This window comes from Dreissena polymorpha, chromosome 12 (genome assembly GCF_020536995.1).
Source record: "Dreissena polymorpha isolate Duluth1 chromosome 12, UMN_Dpol_1.0, whole genome shotgun sequence".
Taxonomy (NCBI): Eukaryota; Metazoa; Mollusca; class Bivalvia; order Myida; family Dreissenidae; genus Dreissena; species Dreissena polymorpha.
This window is the reverse complement of record NC_068366.1, coordinates 40171353-40186872: the sequence shown is the minus strand read 5'-3', so window position 1 is coordinate 40186872 and position 15520 is coordinate 40171353. Positions and strand designations below refer to the sequence as shown.

At 37.2% G+C, this 15520-nt stretch overlaps 1 protein-coding gene across 1 annotated transcript in view; it reads left to right on the top strand.

Annotated features, from left to right (window-relative positions):
• LOC127853030 (aldehyde dehydrogenase family 16 member A1-like) overlaps positions 1-15520 on the top strand; it is a 37527-nt gene that overhangs the window by 4665 nt on the left and 17342 nt on the right. Inside the window, exons 2-5 of the mRNA XM_052387156.1 lie at positions 12459-12561; positions 12978-13104; positions 14057-14235; positions 15101-15363. Of these exons, the coding sequence (XP_052243116.1) occupies positions 12459-12561; positions 12978-13104; positions 14057-14235; positions 15101-15363 (672 nt within the window). The remainder of the gene's footprint in view (positions 1-12458; positions 12562-12977; positions 13105-14056; positions 14236-15100; positions 15364-15520) is intronic.

The window sequence follows — 15520 nt, the reverse complement described above, 5'->3', positions numbered from 1 at the left end:
ATATATTTGAGTTGAAGACGATGTACTGTTGTTTAAGTCTGAATAAACTATCTGTCTGCCTGTCTAAATTCAAGCCGTCATCGTCCCGGTGAAAAATAATCTGATTTTCAATAGTTGGACATGATGCCCTGATGTCAAAATACGAAATGACCCGCGTAACACGAACCGTGATTTTCAAGAATCTTTAATAAATTGATAATTTAAGGTAAATAACATTTCAAATAATTATACATAATTACCCTGTTGATAATAAACAGCAAACGATGAATGTTTTTGACACCCATTTTATTTCAAGTATGCATGCAAAGCAGAATAATATCGAGAGGGTCCGCTATATACTAGTACGCTGTTTCATCATAAATTTTACACCCTTTCTGTGTTATAAACAAGAGCTGAAATCGTTAATTTATTTTATAATAAGCTTTATTGATATGTTTCGTGAACAAAATACTACAATATATTCCATAAAAAATATAATAAGATGGCAAAAGAAATTCAATGGCCGGTTTCTAAACAAAAGCATAATCGCCAAGACCGTAGCATCAGTTCAGTGCGTTAGGAACGCGCGCTACATTTTCCCGCCTTCATTCCTTTATTACTTTCGTTTTTAAACAAATTTTTTTCTATCGTATACAGAATTCTTTTCTCCTAAGCAAGATGTAATTTTTAAAACTGAACTCCAAATATAAACGCTACAAATTGGTATTAAGTACGAACATGTCAACCGTAAATCTTGATTCTAAAACTCCAAAACGGTATGATATTTGCAAAAGTTAAAGTTATAACTCGCCGGGCTGTCGAAATCAGAAGAAAAACTTAATATATATTGATATATCTGTTTACTACGTAACGTAAGCTTTCTAATGATATATAATTTGTCAAAATCGGCCGAGAAATGAAACTATAATTTAACAAAAGACGTGAGTGGGTACATCAAAATGTATAACCTCGGCGCTTCGCTGTACGCTAATCGTAAAAGATCGATAGCCACAACACGTTAAAACGCGCGGTGGTAAAACATAAAATGTGTATTTCTTGTGTTTAACTCGCTATAAATCCATTAATAACAACGGGAATATACTAAAAGTTATATTTTTTTGAAAGAGGAATTAATAAGCAACAAGATAACGTATAAAACAATAAAATCGGATGAATAGTTTTTGCATAAGATTGAATTTACTACAGTAAGGGTCAAATACTCGATTCATCTCCTGTCAATATACACTCCGTGCACAAAGGCAATAGTTCCATGCAAACCCTCAATAACATTCCCTACGTTTCTAGTTACCTGGTATTGAGACATATCACACCACAAAGGAACACAAATGAAACAGGTGCAATTATCGGCTGCAGTCATAACGACAAAGCATGAGAGCATGACAAAGTCAATTGATCTCTATCGCTGATAAGGTGTTTAAAACAACTCTAAGCTGGCGAGTGTTGTTATAAGAAAGCGTTAAAGGGATTAGTAATCGTCTATTAAGGAAAAAATGACATTGAATTGCAACTTAAATAACAAACTAAGTAAATTTTTACAAGATTTTGTTGTCTTTTTCTTTGAATGAGAACAATACAGTTATACTTTACTTCTGGTTTATGACAGTGATTCAGCTTTTAAAAGTTTTTTGGATGTGAGGTCAATGACACATGATAACCTTTATATAAAAATCTCTCCCAATTAATGTAATACAAACTTTCAGATTTACTGAATTAACGAGATTCATCAATAAACAACAATTTTGTTGTTGATAAAGTCATAGATTTAGTTTAAAAATAGCTATGACATTAAATAAATATATATATAAATATAAAGATATTAATGTATTATTCATTATGTTTGTTAGTATGCATATTTATCGCCAATAAGCCTTTGTTTTACACTTTGTGGGAATGACTGGTTGGGGTAACATTGTAGCAATACTACCAACTCACCAACCATCTAAACAGTGGTGATCCGAGAACAGCCGTCACTTGTCAACAGCGGTCACTTTGGCCATTTCTCTTGACTGACTGATGTTCTCAGTTTTGACTGTATTGATGTTTCAATGAATTTGCATGCCATTTTTATGCCCCCGAAGGAGGGCATATAGTGATTGCACTGTCCGTCCGTCTGTCCGTCCGTCCATCCGTCTGTCCATCTAACTTTGCGTTTAGGTTTTGAAACATGATCATAGTTTCTATGTCCATGGAGATATAACCTTCATATTTGGTATGCATGTGTACATGGACAAGGCCTTTCCATATGCACAAATTGTTTTACCCCTGTGACATTGACCTTGAACTTAGGGTCCGCGTTTAGGTTTCGAAATCTGCGTTTAGGTTTCGAAAAATGCTCATGATATATAACCTTTAGTATTTGGTATGCATGTTTATATGGACAAGGCTTTTCCATACACACACAAAAATTTACCCCTGTGACCTTGACCTTGAACTTAGGATCCACGTTTAGGTTTCGAAATCTGCTTTTAGGTTTGAAAAATGCTCATAACTTCTATCAAAGCGTTTATAGGGAGCATATGTCATCCTATGGTGACAGCTCTTGTTTTCTTATCAAAATTGTAAGCTTACATAAGATTTTACAGTTAACCCCAATCCTGTTAATTAGAATCTAGGACTTGTCGGGTCACAATAAAGTAAGTGACTAAAATTCATACTCTGCTTTGGAGGATAGTCCAACTCTGGCTGTTTTGTATGAATTCAGGTAGAATAGAATTATAAATATTCTTTTTATAACCCGGAAGGAGGGCATATAGTGATCGGACCGTCTGTCTTTCCGTCACACTTTGCATTTAGGTTTTGAAAAATGTTCATAACTTCTATAGATGTCGCTTCAGATGTAACCTTCATATTTGGTATGCATGTGAATATAAACAAGGCCTTTCCATACGCACAAAAATGTTGACCCCTTTGACCTGGGCATTGAACTTGTTTAGGTTTCGAAAAATGCTCATAACTTTTATGTCGCTTCCAATACAACCTTCAAATTTGTATGCATGTGTATATAACAAGGCCTTTCGGTACACACAAAAATGTTGACCCCTTGACATTGAACTTAGGGTCGGCGTTTAGGTTTCGAAATCTGCGTTTAGTTTTCGAAAAATGCTCATAACTTCTATGTCGCTTCAGATACAACCTCCTTACGCACAAAAATGTTGACCCCTTTGACCTTGATATTAAACTTAGGGTCCGCGTTTAGGTTTTGAAATCTGCGTTGAGGTTTCGAAAAATGCTCATAACTTCGATGTCGCTTCAGATACAACCTTCATATTTGGTATGCATGTGTATATAAACAAAGCCTTTCATACGCGCAAACATTTTGACCCCTTTGACCTTGACCTTGAACTTAGGGTCCGCGTGTAGGTTTTGAAATCTGCGTTTAGGTTTCAAAAAATGCTCATAACTTGTATCAAAGCGTTTTTTTGAGGCATATGTCATCCTATTGAGACAGCTCTTGTTTAACTTATCTGTCTAGTTACCATGGGGAGCTTTTAGGATATGTTGTTGTCTGTCTTCTGTATATTCAAGCGTGTGCCTCAAAATCCCCTGGAAATATTTCATATTGTCATTGTCAGATGTTCAAATGTTAACTCAAATTTTCATTGTCCTTAAGTTTCCATGATATGGCAGGGCTCGACAAATCCACTTGCACGCTCGTAATTACGAGTAGAAATCGGCTCCGGACGAGTGAATATTCCGACAGCGCTCGTCCTGCATGGCGAGTGGCATTTCTGGCCGAAAAGATTAAAATTTCAAATTTTAACACATCTTTACCAAACAAATCAACGTTGAATTAATCGGCGATTGAAAATTAACCGGATGCTGATTATTGCACACTACGCTAAAATTAGTTCTGTTCCCGTTACGCTTCCAAATTTTAATGCTTACGCAACATTCACAAATTCTAGCGTTAAATAAACAGTGCTTTATCCTTTGTCTTAATAAAAAGCATGCAAAAATTATGCAGACATGTAGAATGTCGCATGGAAAGTGTGGGTGTATTTTGTGTTGTATTAAAACATGAACATCACGTCAGGCGATTTACGCGTGTTAAGTGGGGGGAAAAAAACGCCCGAATGGACGTTATTTCATCACATCTTTAAAAAGTAACAAATGCCACAAATTTATTGGATACTTAAGAAAAATGGCGAATGTTTGTGTTTCTTGAAATTTTGGAGCACTTTTATTGTAAATATAAACCAGATATTTACCAATTGAAAATCACAATAAAACATAAGTTACTGATTTATTGCATTTTTTTCAATAAATTGCAGGGCAAGTACATATTACAGCAGGGCAAGTGAAAATATTAGCTACTCGCCCTGCAGGGCAAGTTGCTGAACAAAATTTGTCGAGCCCTGTATGGTATTCCCATAAAAAATATTTCATTGTTCTATGTAATCAAAATCAAGATTTCATAAGCGGTCAAAGCATGAAAAGTATGGTCTTTTGAATTGGCAGTTAAAATTGTGTAGGGCACAGAACTACCTGTATAAGATCTTTACCTTTGTATATATCTTTTGTAGCGCATGACAACTTAATTTAAATTAGGTATTTAAAGTGCAAAATTTGATGATTTGCAGTAAATATATTCACATTCTCAAAGAAATAGCTACATCTAACCATTAACATTATTGTTTATTTTGGTCAATTATGAACTGTGGTGTACAGCATAATATACACCCTCTCCAAGTTCAATTTGTTACTGAGAAGAAAATACATTTTGAAAATCAGTTCATACCTATAAACTTTATGATATCACAGCTTGTGGGTGGGATACGCAATCTAGCTGATGATGAGAATTAATGAAAGCAAATGAAAGTAATTGTAATCAATAATCTCTTTTGCTATAATTGCTGCCCCTCATGGACATATGTTGTGACAGACAATATAATAGCAAAAGACACTGATTCCCTCCTTTATGCCAATTATGAAAACTATAATCTTGTTCATTTAATTATGACAGCTGTTATAAAAAAAGTTACGTATACATTAATGTCGTCTGCACAAAAGTTTCAACGCTGCTTTGTGATTGTTTCAACTTTTATTTTTTAGAATAATATTTTATATATATTATTTTTAGCTCACCTGAGCACAACGTTCTCATGGTGAGCTTTTGTGATCGAATTTTGTCCGTCGTGCGTTGTGTGTTGTGCGTTGTGCGACGTAAACATTTGCCTTGTTCACTCTCTAGAGGCCACATATATTGTCCAATCTTCATGAAATTTGGTCAGAAGATTGGTCTCAATGATATCTTAGATGAGTTCGAAAATGGTAACGTTTGCTTGAAAAACATGGCTGCCAAGGGGCGGGGCATTTTTCCTAATATGGCTATATATGGCTATAGTAGAATCTTGTTCACTCTCTAGACGCCACATTTATTGTCCAATCTTCATAAAATTTGGTCAGGAGATTGGTCTCAATGATATCTTGGATGTGTTCGAAAATGGTAACGTTTGCTTGAAAAACATGGATGCCAAGGGGCGGGGCATTTTTCCTTATGGCTATATATGGCTATAGTAAAATCTTGTTAACTCTCTAGAGGCCACATTTATTGTCCGATCTTCATGAAACTTGGTCAGAAGATTCATCCAAATAATATCTTGGATGAGTTCGAAAATGATGCTGGTTGGTTGAAAAACATGGCCACCAGGGGGCGGGGCATTTTTCCTTATATGGCTTTAGTAAAACCTTGTTAACACTCTAGAGGCCACATTTATTTTCCGATCTTCATGAAACTTGGTCAGGAGATTTGTCCCAATAATATCTTGTAATCTCAGGTGAGCGACTTTGGGCCTTCCAGGCCCTCTTGTTAATGAAATCAGAATTTCTAATTCTTATATTTGAGTGAGTTTTTGAATATCCAAAGATTAGAATATATAATAAACTTGTTTGCCAAGTAAAAAAGTTTTAAAAAGTAAATTCTAATTTGAATAGTAAAATCTGATATTCTTAAATTTGTTTAATATTTAATTAAAGTACTGGTAATTAATATTTCAAGCACACTTAATGTTAAGCACATTGTGACAATCAGGATTTGCTTGTTACAGCAATAATTCAAAACAGCCTGAATAATGCATGTGGTGTTGCAAGTAATCTCATTAAAGCATGCCATAGTCGTACAAGTCAGCTAGAAGGGTATGCATAAATTAATCTCTGTTAAGTAAATATGAGGCAGATTAGGCTGTGGTAGAAAATAGAAAGTAAGCACGTTTGGCACATTTCCATTTAAATCATTATAAGACTTAAGTACTAACCTATTTATTTTGCTGCATACAACTCACTGGCCATGTTTGGTTTTGAATTTTAAGTTTCATTCAAACTCATGGGCTAATTATATACCTATCGAAGCCCTTTTAATCTTTTTGTGGTCAAGTCTGCACACAGCAATTAAAAGAAGCTTAAAGTTTATCATCTTTAAATGATCTTCAAGGTCATTCATTTGAAGGTCAAGGTCACTGTGACCTTCAATATAAAAAATGTTAAAGTTCTTATAACTTTGGTATGCTTGGACCTAGAGTCTTGAAACTTGACATGAAGGTTGGCCATAACTAGTTAGTAACCACTGGTCATTTCAAGGTCATTCATTTGAAGGTCAAGGTCACTGTGACCTTGAATGTAAAAATGTTAAAGTTCTTATTTCATGGTATAACTTTGGTATGCTTGGACCTAGAGTCTTCAAACTTGACATGAAGGTTGGCCAGGATTAACAGATGACCACTGGTCATTTCAAGGTCATTCATTTGAAGGTGAAGGTCACTGTGACCTTCAATATAAAAATGTTAAAGTTGTTATAACTTTGGTATGCTTGGACCTAGAGTCTTGAAACTTGACATGAAGGTTGGCCAGAACTAGTAAGTAACCACTGGACATTTCAAGGTCATTCATTTGAAGGTCAAGGTCACTGTGACCTTGAATGTAAAAATGTTAAAGTTGTTATAACTTTGGTATGCTTGGACCTAGAGTCTTGAAACTTGACATGAAGGTTGGCCAGAACTAGTAAGTAACCACTGGACATTTCAAGGTCATTCATTTGAAGGTCAAGGTCACTGTGACCTTGAATGTAAAAATGTTAAAGTTCTTATTTCATGTTATAACTTTGGTATGCTTGTACCTAGAGTCTTCAAACTTGAAATAAAGATTGGCCAGTACTAGAAGATGACCACTGGTCATTTCAATGTCATTCATTTGAAGGTCAAGGTCACTGTGACCTTCAATGTTTAAATGTTAAAATTGTTATAACTTTGGTATGCTTGGACCTAGAATCTCAAACTTGACGTAAAGGTTTGCAAGCACACTTAGATGACCACTGGTCATTTCAAGGTCATTCATTTCAATGTCATTCATTTGAAGGTCAAGGTCACTGTGAACTTAAATGTTAAAATGTTAAAATTGTTGTAACTTTGGTATGCTTGGACCTAGAATCTCAAACTTTGCTCATGCCTTGAAAAGTACTTACATTTCATTTTGACCTTTGAACAATATTTCAGTAATTTAAGTATTGCATTGACAAAAACACGAAAGGTACTTTCCTGTCATTTAAATCAAAAATCCGGCTTCAATGCGGTCATCTCCGACCGCGGAACTCTTGTTATTAATTTGAACCAAAAAACAATCAATGTTGCAAGAGATACTCTATCTGATTGCTTCAAAACTTATAGTTAAACCAAAACACCAATCAATATCAATCATTTAGATCAGGGATATCAATAGATTGTGAAAACAAGGGGTGAAAGACTTTACATTTTCAGGGATCAAATGAAATATTGAGTGGTCAAAATACTTCAGTCAGTTGTTTTTTTCTTTCTAAATATTTGTTAAATACTCTGCAAATGTTGTTTTTCATAAACTTAAATGAAATGCCATGCAAACAACACACATTGCATGAAAAATATGTTTCATATTAAGCTCTTGGCAACATTTGCTTCTTATTCATGCCATGCACATAATAAGAAGGAGTCAAAAGTGAGAAAATTTCAAAATGCTTGCATCAAAAATCAAGTCTTGAAGAATCAGCTTTGATTGAAATTCCTGCAGAGAAATCAATATTTATCAATTCAGATTTAATGTGCACTTCAGTTATCAGCCTTGTCTTGTTAGCATATATCTACTCTAATATATTTTTACTGATCACTATTTATCCTATTTAATTTGTTTCAATTATGCTTTCAACTTTCACAACTAAGGCTCTTGTAAATTAATACAAAGCATGAAATCATGGGTAAAACCAATACTTTCGTTTGGGAATGGTACCTGGGTTCAAACACCTTGGTTAGGTACTGGCTAGCTGGCTCAGTTGGTATAGGGCTGGAATGCAAATCAAAGGATCACCTGTTCCATCCGTGGCCCTGCCACGTAACTTGTTTTTGGATTGGCCATGGAATTCTTTCTTCAGGCATTCTCCCCCTACCCCAGCTTAAAATAGGGAAGTTGTCAGTTACTGGCATACTAGTTAACGAGCTAGCCCACGAAAATGATTTGGTTAATTGACAACTGTGCTATGGTACATGTATGAAAAATCCAACATTGCACAAAAAATCTTGGGTAAGTTCTAATCATCGATCTTACAACATTTTAATTCATGATTGTGTACAGCTGTTTAAAAATGTTAGCAATTGAAACAAAAATTAATTTAATTATCAGAGATATTAGTGCATATCCTTTTTGCTTTATGTTCTTGGAAAAGTTGCATTGTAATGTAAATATTTCTTACTATGTTCAATAGGACAGGTCTCTCATCTCTCTATTGCAAGACTGCTGCTATAAATACAGCATCCACTGTGGGTAACCATTAGCTTACTCAGCTTTATTTCACAATTGAAAATGTTAACAATTCTCATAAATTCATATCATTTTGCAAAAACCTTTAATTAATTGATTGATAAAGCTGTTTAATTCTTGATAAAACTGTTCTTAACAAAAGGCTATTAAGCAAAATCAGTAAAATGGTTCTTTGCTAAAACTTTATTTAAAAAGCCAAACCATGAGTTGAGAAGGATAGGGTCGACTAAATTGGGGTAACAAGATACTTTTAAGCATTGATTATCACCGATTACCTGTTAAAAGTCAGCTAAAAAATAAAACTGTCCCAAAATGAGCTATTTCAAATAAACAAGCAATTAAGTAATTTCAACTTCCACTCAGATAATATTGGATCCACTCAGTAGTTTTTACATGGGAAAAAATTGGTTTCTTGTATTAACGCAAATTGCTTTACCAATATAACTTTAAGAAAAGAAACCTACTGTAATCACTGTCATAGGTTTTTTGCTGACATTTCAAATTCAAACTCGTATTGAAAATATTATTGGTAGTGGTGGTATTTAAATAACAGGTGTTTTATCTTCTTTTAAATGTCATTTAAATGTCAGTTTACCAGGACAAAAACTATCAATAAAATACAGCAAAATATTGCTTCAAAGTGTAGAATGCACTGAATACAATTCTTTATAGGGACTTGTTCACAAATTTACGTATTTTTGAAAAATGTCATTAAAAAATTCTTAACTAATAATTTTAGCAAGAAAAAAAGTTGAATAAATAATATTGCTGAAAACGGTATTTGCATCTGGCATGTCTTGAAGCAAAAGCCAACGTGCTACCACGTACTGCGTCACTCAGCCTTCCATATTGAACTGTGAAATATAAGGCCTATACTAAACTTTACGTATTTTCCAAATTATCAAGAAAAAGCATTATAAAAGTTATATTATTTTACCGATTTTGAAGGATGATTATCTTTTAATGAACCAATATTTAAACATTTTTCTTAGCCAAGATTGTTATTTCGCTTGTTACAACATATTGCATGCATTGACAGATAATGAACGATTAAACAAAATCCTATATACACAACAATTCGGCATTGAAATTAGAACAGTACTACAGTTTATTCTTTTACCAGGTCAGGCCTTTATTTGCATTGTTAAATGTGTAGGTTAACACAAATAATTGTTTTCCTTAATTTTCAATAGCCTGTGAGTGTCCTGATAAAGGAGAAGATCTGGTGTGAAATAGAAGGATGATGCGCCCTGCTACTTTTTGGTTCCCCCTCTTTGTCAGTCAAAAACCAAAATGTGAAAATTGGTTAAAATTTAATATAGTTGTACCAATTATGTTATTGTAAAAAAAAGAGTTTGTGCCATAAATCCTTATTCACAAGTGTAGTAAAAAGAAATTCCCCAGATGGATTGAAATAATAGAAATTGTCAAAAGACTTGTCCGGCTGTCCACCTGACCCCAATAATCTTTCCCCGCTCAGTAGCAAAGTGGAAACAGCGAGTAACTCACAGTCTGTTAAGGTTTTATGCTGTTTGCTGTGCATCAGTATCTTTGAGTTTGAAGTGAAACCTTTAAAACTTGAATTTATGAAAAAAGTCTATATTTTAATTTTATTATGCCCCCCTTCGAAGAAGAGGGGGTATATTGCTTTGCTCATGTCCGTCGGTCCGTCCACCAGGTAGTTGTCAGACGATAACTCAAGAACACTTGGGCCTAGGATTATGAAACTTCATAGGTACATTGATCATGACTCGCAGATGACCCCTATTGATTTTGAGGTCACTAGGTCAAAGGTCAAGGTCACGGTGACCCGAAATAGTAAAATGGTTTTTGAATGATAACTCAAGAATGCATACGCGGCCAGCAGGGCAAACTCTGAACAATATTACTGAAGCAACTGGTCTGTAATCCTAAATCTATAATTATCAGTCCAATGAAACATCATCCTTTGAGTAAAATACAGTGGATCAGTAAAAATATTATCAGAATATGAGATTTTTTGCATATTTTGTATATTAAATATTGTGTTAATGTTTAATTTTGTTGATTAATATAAATATAAGCAGGACAGGGGAGGTAATACACTATTATATCTTTCTTATATACAGGGGAAACAAATGCAATAAGTTTAAATTTCATGTTTAATGAATAGAGGATATGATGCCCCCATTTTTTTTTAAACATCATGTAATAAATTACCACACCCCACATTAAACCCCCTTCTCACCCCCACCCCCCTCTCACCCCCCACCCCCCTACCCCCCCACCCCCACCCCCGACCCCCCCTACCCCCCCCCACCCCCCCCCCCCCCCCCCCCCTACCCCCCACCCCCCTAACCCCCACCCCCCTACCCCCACCCCCCTACCCCCACCCGCCCTACCCCCACCCCCCCTACCCCCCACCCCCCCTACCCCCCACCCCCTACCCCCCACCCCCCTACCCCCCACCCTCCATTTTTTTAAACATCTAATAAATTACCACACCCAACATTACCACACCCTTTACTCCGCCCTACACCCCACCCCCCCCCCCCATTTTTTTTTAAACATCTAATAAATTACCCCACCCCACATTATAACACCCTCTCACCCCCACCCCCCTACCCCCCCACCCCCACCCCCCCCAAAAAAACATTAAACATCTTATAAATTACCCACCCCACATTATAACCCCCCTCTCACTCCCCTACCTCCCACCCCCTACCCCCCCCACCCCCCCCCCAATTTTTTTTTATTTTAAACATGTTATAAATTACCACACCCCACAGTATACCCCCCCTTTCACCCCCCCCCCTACCCACCACCCCCCCTTACCCCCCACCCCCCCAAAAAAAAAATTTTTTTTTTTTAAACATCTAATAAATTACCCCACCCCACATTATTACCCCCTCTCACCCCCCAACCCCCCTACCCCCCACCCCCCAACCCCCCCCCCCAATTTTTTTTTTAACATCTTATAAATTACCACACCCCACATTATACCTCCCTCTCAAAACCCTCCCCCCCTACCCATCCCCACCCCCCTACAAACCCCCACCCGCCGTCCCCCCCCCCCAATTTTTTTAAACATCTTATAAATTACCACACCCCACATTATACCCCCCTCTCACCCCCCTACCCCCCCCTACCCCTCCCCCACCCGCACCCCCCCCCAAATTTTTTTTTAAACATCTAATAAATTACCCCACCCCACATTATTACCCCCTCTCACCCCCCCTACCCCCCCACCCCCCCAAATTTTTTTATATTTTAAACATCTTATAAATTACCACACCCCACATTAAACCCCCTTCTCACCCCCCTACCCCCCCCCACCCCCCCTTACCCCCCCACCCCCCTACCCCCCCCCACCCCCCCAAATTTTTTTTTTTTTAAACATCTTATAAATTACCACACCCCACATTATATTGATCATGACTGGCAGATGACCCCTATTGATTTTCAGGTCACTAGGTCAAAGGTCAAGGTCACAGTGACAAAATATATTCACACAATGGCTGTCACTACAACGGAGAGCCCATATGGGGGGCATGCATGTTTTACAAACAGCCCTTGTTTTCTGAAGAACTGCAAACGAGTTGAAATGCATATCTTAGAGGTAAGGGTTAAGCAGCACCTTGCACACTCTGTTATCCTTGATGGTTTCCTCCCTTATAGAGTGTTGTTCACGGATGTTCTAGGCCTGGCTGGACGACCATGAGAGGAGTTTTGGGCACTTCATAGACGGCAAGTGGGTGAAACCTGAGGGGCGCAAGACGTACCAGACCAAGAACCCAGCAACAGGTAGCCATGGCAACCATTGAATATTTGAGAATAAGAGAACAATTCTGACATCCTGAAATTACACCTGTTAAACTATACCCTGTCCATACAAACTAAAAGCCAATTATGATAACTTTAATAATAACTTGTCAAAAGGTCTAACATGCCAGAAATAACTGCACTTCTTTACAAAATGTGAAAATCTGTCATATCTTTGGAGCCTTCATTGAAATACGTAGATCCACCAAGAAAGCCAGAATTCTTTCATTATTATTTACTACCAAGAAATTTTCACTAGCTGCCTATATGTAACTGAAAATCTGTGACAACCCAGTTACAAGAAAAAAATACCCAGTGCAGATCCAGTGGGTGTGTTCTTATTGCAATCACTGTAGGAGTAGAGATGCTCTTATCGTTGACTCATATGTGACTTTCAGGACAGAATCTAGCGACCACCTTACAGGGGACAAATGATGATGTTGACATGGCTGTCAAGTCAGCGCGGCATGCATATGAGTCCTGGAACAAAACCCCGCCACATGTGCGAGCCAGATACATGTACAGGTGAGCAAAACCCCACCACATGAGCGAGCTAAATACATGTACAGGTGAGAAAAACCTTGCACATATGCAAGCAAGATACATATAAAGGTGAGCAAAACCCTGCCACATTAGCAAGCTAGGTACATTTACAGGTCAGCAAAGCCCAACACAATGCAAGTGAGATACATGTACAGGTAAGCAAAACCCCACATATGCGAGCTAGATACATGTACAAGTGAGCAAAACCCCGCCACATGAGCGAGCTAGATACATGTACAGGTGAGCAAATCCCGGCCACATTAGGGAGCTAGAAACATGAACAGGTGAGCTAAACCCCTGTCATATGTGCGAGCTACATGTAGATACATGTACAGGTGAGACCTGGCATTTGAAGAGTTTAATACTGTGGTTTTCATTGCAATATAGATAGATCTGATGAATTTGGTAAAGAAAATTCCACCTTGCCAGCTTGAGTTTAAGGATTAATTCATCTAAAAATCACTTACATAACCATGTGCATTTTGATAAATCGTACATAAAATGAACATACACATTTTTATGCCCATACACAGTAAGTACAAGTTTTATGATTGGGGAATATTTCAGATTAACTTAAATAGGATTGAGACGTGTGAATGTGTCTATTAAAGTCAGTATCTGAAACTAAAATGTATATCCCTGTTAGACTAGAATCAACAATTTATACACATTTTTTGGAAAGACAAGAGTGATCAATTAACCTCATTAACCATTAACCTCATTAACTTAATTGTTGTGTAACCTTATGCAATATGTTTATGAATTAAAGAGAGCTATGGTGGTCTTTTAATAATGAAATTATAATTTAAAAAAATATTGGTAGAAGTATGTTGTGTATTGTGATGATTTAAACATTTATGTTTGTAAAGGCTTTTTAAAATTTGTCCAAAATGACATGAATGTTATGACTAGTACTACTTAATGGGTTTTTCAGTGTTGCCCGCCACATCCAGAAGCATCAGCGTCTCGTTGCGGTCATCGAGGCCATGGACAACGGAAAGCCAATTAGGGAGACCAGAGACGCTGACATTCCGATTGTGGTCCGACACTGGTACCACCATGCAGGCTGGGCCCAGCTCATGGACACAGAAATGAAGGGCTGGCAACCAGTTGGTATGTGTCCCTTGGTCTTAAACCCTTTTAGTTGGAGACTAGAGTTAGATGGTATTAAAATTGAGCAGCATTCTAGGAAAACTGGGCTTAATGCATGTGCCCAAAGTCTCACTACACGTGGCTTATCTGGGACGACACTTTACGCACATGCATTAAGCCCTGTTTTCCCAGAAGAGGCTCCATTATATTGAATATAGGTAAGATTGTTCTAGTTTTAACCATTTATTAGGCTACTGGTGTGTATGAATCTCGTTTTTGAACCATCGAAGGCATAGAATTGAGGTACATGGTATTCAGTAACGTAGATTTATTGTTTGAATATCACCATGATATTTGACTTTTAAGACATGGTTGCATTTAAGTGTGATTTACATTATATGAACATTTCAATTGTTTGTAAGATCTCCCCCAATATACCACGTTCTGGTTTAACGCAGACAAGGGTGTTTTAGTATGCCTTTGGCAGGAAAAGCAATCAAGCTAAAGTAATTAGGTTTAAACTCAATTTTGTAGAAATAGCACAAACAGCCGTCATAAATATCTGCAATAGTTTTAAGTGGGGTGGCTAGCTGAGTTGTTAGAGCACTGAGGTAATAATTAAAAAATCGCGGGTTTGATTTCCGTCCCTGCCATATGATTGTGTGGTTGATTTGTCATGAAATTTTGTTTACCGCTAACCACGACCTACCTGTCAATAGGGCAGTTGTCAGTTAATAGAGTGAGTATGTGCGCTAAGTGCTGGTAAACCAGCTGACCAAGGAATAATTTAAGTATTAAAGTATATAATTTAATGACTGCCAGGATATGATTGAAATACTGTAGAAGGCATGGAAAACTCATATATCTTTTTTTTCCAACACCCAAGGTGTGGTGGGAGCCATAGTGCCTTGGAACTTTCCCCTGATGCTGATGACATGGAAGGTGTGTGCAGCCCTCGCCATGGGCAACACGATAGTCCTCAAGCCCGCCACCTACACTCGCCTGTCAGCGCTCCTGATGGCTGAGATATGCTCGGAGGCGGGGCTTCCCCCCGGTGTGTTTAATGTGATCACAGGCAGCGGTCAGATGGGAAGTGCTCTGGCTGAACACCCGGACGTGGATAAGGTCGCATTCACTGGATCCACACAGGTGTGTTGGAATAGCTCTGATTCACTTGCATTACTTATATGGTTTTACAACTTATTCACTCAGGGTTTATTAAAAAAATTGTGCAGATTATTTGCAAATAAGCAAATATGCTTAAAAGCATAATTTGATTATTTTGCTGATGTTTATGTCTTAAAAA